At 38.6% G+C, this 11,035-nt stretch overlaps 1 protein-coding gene across 1 annotated transcript; it reads right to left on the reverse strand.

Moving 5' to 3' along the window:
* Positions 1-1,456: 1,456 nt before the first annotated feature.
* On the reverse strand, positions 1,457-9,173 carry ZSCAN23 (zinc finger and SCAN domain containing 23). The gene is made up of 4 exons (XM_008063777.2): positions 9,076-9,173; positions 2,827-3,311; positions 2,443-2,590; positions 1,457-2,078 (listed from the first exon to the last, which is right to left on the reverse strand). Exons 2-4 carry the CDS (start codon positions 3,232-3,234, stop codon positions 1,465-1,467), a joined length of 1,170 nt encoding a protein of 389 aa, XP_008061968.1. The 5' UTR covers positions 3,235-3,311; positions 9,076-9,173; the 3' UTR covers positions 1,457-1,464.
* Between the last annotated feature and the right edge of the window lie 1,862 nt (positions 9,174-11,035).

Below are 11,035 nucleotides of genomic sequence, written 5' to 3' on the forward strand. Positions count from 1 at the left end.
AATTTTAGAAGTTAAAAATAAATGATCACTATGAAAATAAATAAAATTCTTCCAAGGAAGAATAAAAAAGAAGAGTCTTCCCTGAACTCCACTTTAAATTAAATAGAGAAATTGTATATTTATTGACACACAAAGATGGAAGGGTTTGCTGAGCTATAAAGCAAAATCTCAATGACTTATAAATTCTATAAATTCCATACACTTATAATTTCTATTTGGTATTATAATGCTTCCAGTGGCTCAGTGGAAAGAGCACTGCACTAGGAGTTAGGAGACAGGGTTCTAGTTCCTGTTCTGATATTAACTGGCTGTATAATCTTAGTTACTTCCCAGGGCCTCCTTTTCTCTACCTTCAAATAAGGGCATGCAGAGGTTATCTCTAAGGCCCCTTGCAGTGATTCTATTAGTCTCAAGTTACCTACTAAGTACTGGGTCTTCCAAACCAGAGTTTTATCACCATAAGATTTAACATTTCTTTGTCTTTGGGTCTAGTATAAAGCTTTGTAGAGATTTACTCAATTAGTGATAAGGGAATGAAATTTTTATATGTATGACCTTAGTAGTAATCAAAAGTGAATGCTGTAAAGTGTGGAAGTTATAAAAAGCAATCAACATGAAAGACTGATCATACACCTCTTTACTCTAGTATATGTTTGATATTTCCATACAAAAGATTAAGAAAAAGGCAAAAACTGAAAATGCTCATTATATGTCTCAGGGAAAATGCAAAAAGGTCTATATTTTCAAAATGAAGATCTGAAATGAGATATCAGATGTTAAGCTAAGTTTCTTGGCCTCTGTACAAATTTAAAATCTTAAACAATATATGTTATGACTAGCCACTAAGCTGCTAAAACATATGGCTGCTTCAATCCCTTGGCTTCTGACTGACAGTTAAATTACTAAACATCTATAGGGAGAAGTTTTTTGTACATTTATATGGATTTATCTGCCTACTTTTGTAGGTTAAAAAGAAAATTATCCTATGTGAATGGAAAGAAGTCAGGTAGTTTGCATTATAAATTTTACTACATTTATTTTTAAATTACTTTTTAAATACTCAATGAACTGCCTTTGATATTATTTTGTACTCAAGCTGTATATAATTATTTTTAAACTTTTAAAGTTTTTAAAAACTGGGATGAAGAAGTCTTCCTGAAGAACACCTAGAAAACTTCTTGCACAGGTGTGTGTAAGACTTGGTCTACAGCATATATAATGAAGTCAACACAAAAAGCAATAATCAATATTATAAAGCTGTGGATGTCACAGACAAGAGGGAACTCGACAGATGTATTTAAGATATTATTATGCTTCTCTCAGCATAAGAATAAGATTTTCCCAAGAATTTTCTGTGCTGGGAGATCAAACTATTATTATTCTCAGGAACAAAGTAACAAAGAGTACCCTTGGTACCTTGCTAGTGTTCCTGTCAGGAAATTTTGCACTACCTGTTCCAAGGAGCTAACTTGATTCAGCCACAGGGTGAACTTTCCGATGCTGGATGAGGTTGCAATGGTAAATGAAGTTCTTGCCACATTCTTCACATTCATAAGGCCTCTCTCCAGTGTGAATTCTCTGATGCTTAATGAGGACAGAACGTCGACTAAAACTCTTACTGCACTGACTGCACTGGAAAGGTTTCTCCCCAGTGTGAATTCTGAGGTGATGGAAAAGCCCAGCATTCTGGCTAAAGGCTTTGCCACAAACACTACACTGGTAGCGCTTCTCCCCAGTGTGGAGTCTCTGGTGTTGGAATAGGCCTGATCGCTGGCTGAAGGCCCGCCCACACTCATCACATTCATAGGGCTTCTCACCTGTGTGTGTTCTTTGGTGCTCAATAAGAATGGAATTCTGGGTGAAGCTTTTTCCACATTGACCACAGATATAGGGTCTCTCCACTGAAGAGCTTACCCGGTGTTTTTCCAATCTGCCTTCAAGGTCACAGGTGTCTCCACATTCAGGCATCTGAGTAATATCACCATTCAGTTTTCCAGAAACTTGTCTAAGAGATTTCATTTCCTTAGAAAGCTCGCTCTTGGGGGCTAACTCCCCATTCCAAGTCCTAGCCTCGCCATCTGAAATAATAACATGAAATAAAGGTAATATGAAATAACATGTTCTTTCCGAAGACAAAAGAAATAAACTGACCAGGAAAACGAATGGAAGGGGTCAAGTAGTCACTTTTTCTGTTTATTTCCCCACTCCAAAACATTATACCCAGACGTCAGGGAGAGAATGTACTGTACTGTAACTGCTTGTTCAATTGTCTGTCTCTCCCACTAGACTGTAAACTTATGAGAGACGGGATCACCATTGTTAGTCACTGTATCTCCAGTACCTGGCACAATGCCTGGCATATAGCAGACACTAAAAAAGTGTGTGGAATTGATTAACATTCAGGAAATGAGGTAGGTTCCCTGAGAAAATTCTAATCCTCACCAATCTCCTGAACCGGGCACATTTCTTGCAAATTACACTGAAACTGCTCTTCCAAGGTTTGGAACTGGCCACTTGACGATTCCTGAGCTGCTCCTAGAGTTGCCTTCTTCTTTGCAAACTCTTCCTGTTCATGAGCATGGATCAGGACCTGGTAGAAATCAGGCACAATTGGGAACCAAATATCAGAGAGGACATTGCAAAAAGGCCTCCCTCAGAGTCACTGGATAGAAAAAGGACCAAGAAGCTGGCAAAGAGAAAACAGAGGCAGAGAAATTAAGAACCTACAGCAGATCAAGTCTGGCATAAAGAAATCTTCCTCCTCTTCCTCTTGTTGCACTGAAACCCCATACTTGTTCCTATAAACCCATTCTCCCATCATCTCACCTGCTCTCCTGGATCATCCAGTTCTCGCTCTAAATCCTCCAGCACAGTCACTGCCTCCTCTCCACTCACAGGGTGATGCTCTCTCACCCAGGCCTGAAGCTCTTCAGGCAGGATGGTCAGGAATTGCTCTAGCACCAGCAGCTCCAGGATCTGCTCCTTGGTGTGCATCTCTGGTCTCAGCCACTGATGGCAGAGCTCCTGGAGTCTTCGAAGAGCCTCTCGGGGCCCAGGGGTCTCCTGATAGCAGAACTGCCTGAAGCGTCTACGAAAGATCTCTCTGGCATGGGGGTTATTTTTTGACAGGCCTGATTCTGGTCCACAGGCATGGTCTTCCTCTTCCTCCTTTACCTTCACTGCCAGAAATCCCTCCTGCATCTCTGCAGTCTGAAGGGCTAAGGTTGTAGCCATATAAGGTTAAACTAGTCAGAAAAAAAATCTATTCTTGATCATTCCCCCTTGATCTTTTCTTCTGATAACCCTGGGATCTAAAAAATAATTTGCAGAGAGAAAATATAAAAATGCAGAAAACCTCAGGATAAGCAGGGATTTGGAGTATTTATACTAAAATCAGTCACTTTGCCTCATTAAGAAAGATCACTGAATGTATGATTAATGATAAGGATAATGCAAAAACGAATGCACGTTAATATAGGAAGGAAAACAGAAATGAAACCAAAACTCCCACAATTTATTGAAAGAAGGGTCAGTTTTGATCATTTTGAATGAAGTAGCTCAAATCAACTTGAGTATACTGGATTTCCACTGGAATGGCAGGATATTAGACTTATAGCAAATTTTTAGTTGTATGAAGGTAAGTAGGTACTTTGGGCCCAAGTTATCACAGATGACACTAAGAATCAAGGAGAAAAGGGAAACAAAATGGAGGGTAAAGGAAAAGTAAAAAAATAAATAAAAAGATAAAAAGACAGCATAAGAAGCTTAAGAATTGCATTTGGGGAGGAGAGGCAGAGTCTTTCCAGTCAGGTGAGGTGTAGAGGAGAGATTCACGTTTGAAGTATGGAAGGTTTGTGATTGAGACATGATTCTCCAGGTACTCCCATCAAAGTCCTGGGCTTTATGGTTTAAGCCTTAGTCTCCTCAACGTGCAAAATAGGAATCCTAAAACCAACACTACCTATCTTTCTAGGTTGATATAAAGACATATTGAGATCATGGATAAAGAGCACAAAGAAGCTGGCTGCTTAGTAAACTCTTAAGTGGTGACATTGTTATTTTTCTTATAAATGTTATTGGAAGATTAAATGAATGTCCTAGTGGTCTAAGTAATATGGCAAAAGAATTTTAAAAAGTAGTTGATGTTGGTGGTCTAGGCTCAGAGATATTAAAATGAAGGAAATATTAGCTGTAATATTTTAAAACAGGAGTAGAATCTGAGCTTTTCCTTGCCTTTTAATTTCTTGAAAATTATTTATCTTTGAAGCTACTTGAAGGTAGAGGGTAGAAAATTTTATGTAAAATAAAATTACTGCCAAAAAAAAGAAACAAATGTCTATGACCACATAAAACTTATGAACAATCTTAACCAGGATAGTAATTAATGATGGCAATTTTCTGAAAGAAATAGAATTATGTGACCCAATCATTTCTAAGTACCATTCCTGGGCAGAGGTTTTGAAACTTTTCTTACCAGGACTCTCAGTAAGAAATATTTTATGTTACAACCCAGAACACACATACACCGTGTATATAAATGTATAAATGCATGTTTGTGCATGCACGAGATACACAAAAACAACTGAAATAAAGATTCCACAAAATACTATGTATCTTTTCTTTATGTGGCATACTATCATTTTTTATTTTTTGAGTTGGAGTCTCACTCTGTCGCCCAGACTGGAGTGCAGTGGCACGCTCCCAGCTACCTCAGCCTCGACTTGCTAGGCTCTGGCGATCCTTCCACCTCAACCTTCCAAGTAGCTGGAACTACAGCTGCGCGCTACCACACCCGGCTAATTTTTTTTTATTTATTGCAGAAACAAGGTCTTGCCAAGTTGCCCAGGTGGGTCTCAAATCTATGGGCTCAGGCAATCCACTCGCCTCAGTCTCCCAAAGTGCTGAGATTACAGGCCAAGTCACCGAGCCCAGCCATATTTTTTAAACCTATTGGATTAAAAGGCAAAACAAAAATCTGGTCACAACCACCACATAAATTGTACTATGCACAAATGAATCAAGATCTGTAGATTAAAAATGTTGCTTTAAGTAAAATTATTGTAATTCATTGCAAAAATAACCCTAAACTATTCTTAGGTGTTGATATGCATCATGAAATTAAATAACTATAGACAGGGTATTTAAGTAACAGGTGAACACTGATCATATCACAAGTAGAAAAAAGTTAGTTTCATACTGTCATTACTGGTTACATTTATCAAAGGGGGGGAAAACAACTGGGGTGGAAGTGCATCTTTCTAGGTAACCTGCAAACATAATCCTCTCCAGAAATTTCTAACATCTTTGGTTGACTTTTATAATCACCATCCAAAGAAGAGTAAAGAGGAATTTTTCCTCTAAAGACAGGATCCTTGAGTTCGTGTTTCCCCCCACTTTTCTTGGTACTGACTCACCATCATTGTGACTACCACATTATCTTTTTTGTCAAAACTTTTCATACACCGCTCGTTCATTCAGCAAGTATTTTTTCAGAACCTACCATTTCTAAGTACTATTCTAGGCACTGGGGATACAGCTGCAAATAGAACAAAGTCCCCAATCTCATGAAATGTACATTCTAATAACAATATTAATAATGGCTGACATTTATAGTGCTTTTAATGTACCAGACATTGTTCTAAGATGCTTTGTATATATTAACCCACTTAATCTTCAAAACAACCATGAATAAGGTACTATTATTATCCCTATATCACAGATGAGAAAACAAAGAGTTTATGTCACTCATTCAAGGTCCAAGTCAATTACGCTAGTAGTGAAGCTGCAATTCCAACCCAGCAAATCTGACTTCAGAATTCATAGTCTCAACTGCTACATCACAAGCCCTGTATGGGAGAAAGGAGGGTATAGGGAGGAAAGGGAGCCACAGAAGACACACAATAATTAAATATGTCCATGGTGATAATTGCCATGGAGGAAATAAAGTTAAAGGAGGTAAAGAGTAAGGAGGAAAAAAAGTTGCTATTTTATACAGTCAGGAAAGGCCTTGATAAGGCAATAGTTCAGCAGACCCAAAGGAAGTAAGGAGCGAGTCACACAGCTATCAGGAGAAAGACTGTTCTATGCAAAGGGAACAGCGAGTGCAAATTCTTTCAGGTAAGAGTATGCCTAGGTTCTTCATGGAACAGCTAGTTGAACAATAGTTGGAACAGAGGAAGCAAAAGGGAAAGTGACAGAAAATAAAGCAGGAAGCTTGGGAGCAGAACATGAGAGGCTGCTGTAAAGAAAGGCTCTAACTTGTATGCTAAGGGATGCGGAAAACAATTGGGGGTTTTGAGCAAGAGGGTAACAAAATTTTACTTACATTTAATATAAAAGTGTAACTCTGGATGTTGTGTTAATAACCATGAGGAAGTGGAAGCAGGGAGAGAAGCTATAATATCCAGGAGAGAGATGGCAATGGCTTGAAACATTGTCTGCTGAATTTGGTCTAGGGCAAGAAAGTTTTGTGATACAAATATCAAATAGGTAAATTCAGAATATGTACTCTCACATTACTCAATTAACCTAACATGGATGCAATGGATTAAACAGCCACTCATGCTCTTTTGTTTTTTTCAATCTTCTAGGCTCCTAAAGAACAACTTTTTCCTGTTTGCCACCTGTCCCACTTGGTTTCAAGTCAAAGTTTTTCTATTCACAGAAAATGAAGCTGAAGCTTTGAGCTCTGCCTGCAGAAGATCATTTCTGGTATGTGTGTTAGTCATTTTCTGGTATGTGGTGTTTCAAATCTTTTAGTTTCACAAAAATTAATTTCTCTCCGTCCTCTGTGTATCCTGGTTTCCTTTTTGCTTTCCTTTGCCTTATTTTGCTTTGATCTGGTGGCCTGAATACCCAGATCCTTGCACCAGCATATCTTAATTCTTCTTTGAACCCAGTGCCTCCAAAAGGTTTCCCACTTTTTTTTTTTTTTTTTTTTTAATAATCCTGCCCTCCTTGTTACAAACAGAAATACTAATCTCCCATTCAGGATCACAACTCCAATGTATATTTGAGGTATAAAACTAGCATAACAATCATATCTTTAAAAAATACATGTCTTTTAAAGTTTTTCTTCTCCTAAAGCCAAGGCAAACTCAATACCCCCACATCTACCATTATCATCACTGAAGAATGCTCTTTACCAAGGATACACAAGTAGGTGAAGATTAAGCACCACAGAATACAAATGTGCCTTTATCACAATATATCTCCCTATCCTCACCTCTGCTGTCACCACTTATGGTTCCCCACTATTTACTGGCAAATTCCTGAACTCTGAAGCATGGTTCAAGGGCAGTCAGACCTTTAGCTTTAGTGACCTGTCCACTCTTGCTTTCCTCTATTCAACTTCCAAAAACTGTCAGCTCCAGTCAGGCTTTTCTTCTATTCTTTTAATTAGGTTTTCCTCATTCTTGCACTGACACTGGTCTTGCCTTCTGCCCTTATTAAATCCCGACCAATCTCTACAGTTTGATTCAAGCCTCACATCCTCTCGGAAGTTTCCTTCATCCATTTCAGCTCATCTGCTTTCTCCTGCCAGACCTTTTGTCATGTACTGTATGAGACCTGCCTTTTACCCTCAGTCACAATGGATCTTGTACTATTATTTCTCTTCACAACTATGTTTTTAGCCCCAAAAGTACAGACAGATACGAATTCCTTCACCAAGTTCTACTCTCCAAAAATAGACAGTGTTAAAGATTGGAAAGTATCCTTTCTGATGTTTTCTATGCATTTGCAATCATACACACATGTACACACACGTGCACACACACACAGACCTGATATAAGCCTATATTTTTTCTCTGTATCTGAGAAAAATAGAAGGTGGCAGAGACCATAGACAGGTGGATCTGATTGTGAATTCTGATTTACTAACAAAGTGATCTTGGGAAAGTTACTTGATCGATTTTTCTAAGCCTCAAGCTCATATATGAAATAATGGAGACAATAAATGCCTTGCAAAGTTGTTAAGATTATTCAATGAGATAATGTATATAAAAGGGTTTGGCATACAAACATGCAAATTGACCTTTTAATGAGATAATGTTCAATTTTGGTACAATGATGGCTTATTCAACCAATGGTGCTTCCTTTAGAGTAAGAACTGTAATCTGTTCTATTGACCAAAGAAAAAGATGAAAGGGTGAGTGGGGAAACACATGCATGCAAAAATAAAGTGGCTGTTTCATCAGGTTTGCAGACACACTCTGACAGACATACATTTCTTCAGATATATATACCTTTCCAATCTTAAATCCTAACTAGAAGCCCACAACTACTGAGATCTAAAAGAGGAACCAGATTCAAATGACAGAAGTAACTTACTGGGTTGTGGCTGCAAAGCTAATACAGAAATAGAAGAGTCAGTATAGCAAAAGTTTTAAGAAAATTAACTCTGGAGCCAAACTGCTTGGCTTTGAGTCCTGCCTAGACCCCTTACCAGCTGTATGATCTTGGGCAAGTTACTTAACCTCATTTTCTTCTTGGATGTTAAAGAGGCGGGGAGGAGTGTAGTCTACATAACAGTGCTTATCTCATAGAATTATGAGAAGCAGATAATACTTGGAAAGTGCTTAGAACAGTTCCGGGCTGGTATACAGTGGTGCTATTTAAATATTTTTTAAAACCAACAGGTAGCAAGAGCCTTTATACTACATGAATCAGTTTAAGAAAGGCTGTAGCATATTTTTAAACTATCCCTGCTTATTGTTAAAAATAGATCCATAGTAAAGAATAAGACATCGGACAATACAAACATTTCTCGATATCCAAATCTATCCGGACCCTAAGATGCGGATAGGGAGAGTTCAGAGAGCCACCAACACTAGGGCAGAGAGGCTGAATTGCCCAGGAATAGGCATGGGGTGTGGGGAAAGGGTAGGGCGCAAGGAGGTTTTTAGTGAACAAGGCCTTTCCAGGCTCCGGAGCAGCCTCCTCTGCCCCTCACCTGCCAGGCCAATCTCTGGCCAAGAAGCCCCTGCTGCCAAATCCCCACATCCAGTCCGGGGACGCAGAGTACAGACCGGCCTTTCCGAAGGCCCTCAGCGGTAGCCCGATTCCGAAGCTCACCGAGGCATCCGTTAGAGGAGATGCCACCTAGCCCAGATCACATCACCTCTGAGTCCTTGACAACCGCAGCCCAAAGAGTGAAACTACAAAGACCGGAAGTGCGTCACAGAGGCCCACTCTGCCAACAACGGTTCTGGCTATGTTCCATCTAGGAATCCCGGAGGTTTCCACACCTCTGTGGTCGCAGCGTCGGGTCCAGTCTCTAGCCGTCGTGAGATGCTAGGGGGCACATTCTCTTCAAGAGGGCAATAATATAAGAGCCAACACAGTGCTTTAAACGTATTAACTCATTCTGTGTAACAATCCTGTGAGTTACATACTCATTTAGCAGGTGAGGAAACAGGCACACTCATTCTACATTTCTTAGTTGCCATTTCCTGCAAAACATCCCTGTTCTCATTACAGTGAACTCGGTTGTTTTAAAAATTCAACATTATAAACAATTATAGTCACTATTGATGCTCAAATTATTTCAAACTGGTCTAGCTGGAGCCCTTTCAAACAAGTTTCCATGTTTTTTGATAGTTCCCAACAGTTTTTTGTGCACTCTATTTTCTCACACAAGATATCCTATGCTCATTTTATACTTTCTTGCCCTAGACCTGGAATCATCATTGCTCCATGATGCCACAGTTCTCATTAGTGGAAAACGGTTTACAGAAACTAAGATCTGGGTTTGGGGCAATGAATAAGCTCATTGCTACTGGTATATATCATGGCTTCTAAGACCTGTCAGTGGACAAGAGCTGGAATATGTGCACATATGATAAGGATTTTATAAGGTACTTTCTATTCAAAACAACTTCACAGGATTGTTTTTCATTTTAACCATTGCAGATCTGTAGTAAAAACCCTGGCTCCCAAGAGCATCAACATATTAACTCAATCTACTCTATCTTACAAACAAAAGAGTTTCAAAATTACAGTACCAATATATCACTAGAAACAACATGCCTACTATATAGTGTTCAAAATTTCTTTGCTTGTTTTATTTTTTCTTAAATTATATATCCAGCTAGGGGAGTACAGAGTACTGTATATACATACCTTATTTGAATTTTATTTTCTCTGTATGATTATATTATAAACTTGGCATACAGTTAGGATCATTTATTTCTGTTTATATTCAATTTCAGGGTTTTCTTTTCTTTCATCCCCTTACAATTTTTTTTTTGAAAATTCAAAGCATTTACTTGGTTCAAAATCAACATTATATAAAAAGGTGAATTCAGAGGAACCTAACCCCTTTACCCCATATATACTCATACCCCATTTTCATTAATGTTTTATTTATCCTTTTTTCTCCCACCTTCCCTCCTCCCTTCCCTACTCTTTATCTCCCTTTTTCTTTTTTCTTGCAAAAGTAAGTATTTACCTCCTTTACTCCTATAAATTATATACACTCTTTAATGCTTCCTCTAGCATTTAACAGATGAGACTGGAAATTAGTCTAAATCTGTTCATAGAAATAGTCTTTTTTATATACACTTGAATAACAATCCGTTGTGTGGGTGTATCATAATTTTTTAAACCAGTCTCTTAGAGATGGGTGTTTGGGTTATTTCCAATATTTTCCCTTTAACAAATAATATTGCAATGAACAATAAGGGGAGTGTGTCCTTGTAGGGATTGTATTATTTTGTATTTGCAACAGCAAACTTTGAAAGTGCCTGTTTTCACACAGCCTTCCACAGTCTTATGAACTGTATGTTTTCAGCCTCTTGAATTTTGCCAATATGATTGGTCCTTGAATATTTATTAAGGAACCACAAGCCCAATACTGAAATCTCTGTTTAAAATGGATTCACAGCAGGCACGGTGGTTCAAGCCTGTAGTCCCAGCACTTTGGGAGACCGAGGCGAGAGGATTGCTTGAGCTCGGGGGTTCGAGACCAGCCTGGGCAACTTGGTGAGCCTGCCTCTCTACAATAAATCAAAAATAATAATAAACTGGGCGTGGT

This window comes from Carlito syrichta, unplaced genomic scaffold, assembly GCF_000164805.1.
Source record: "Carlito syrichta isolate Samal-C Ts95f unplaced genomic scaffold, Tarsius_syrichta-2.0.1 Scaffold307028, whole genome shotgun sequence".
Classification (NCBI taxonomy): domain Eukaryota; kingdom Metazoa; phylum Chordata; class Mammalia; order Primates; family Tarsiidae; genus Carlito; species Carlito syrichta.

What these genes read in the sequence shown, in the direction of transcription:
- ZSCAN23 (XM_008063777.2), bottom strand. Translation starts at nt 3,234, where the DNA reads ATGGCTACAACCTTAGCCCTTCAGACTGCAGAGATGCAGGAGGGATTT. An exon ending in TGGATGATCCAGGAGAGCAG is followed by an intron (nt 2,591 to 2,826) that starts GTGAGATGATGG and finishes GATTTCTACCAG; the next exon opens with GTCCTGATCCATGCTCATGA. An exon ending in GTGCCCGGTTCAGGAGATTG is followed by an intron (nt 2,079 to 2,442) that starts GTGAGGATTAGA and finishes TTATTATTTCAG; the next exon opens with ATGGCGAGGCTAGGACTTGG.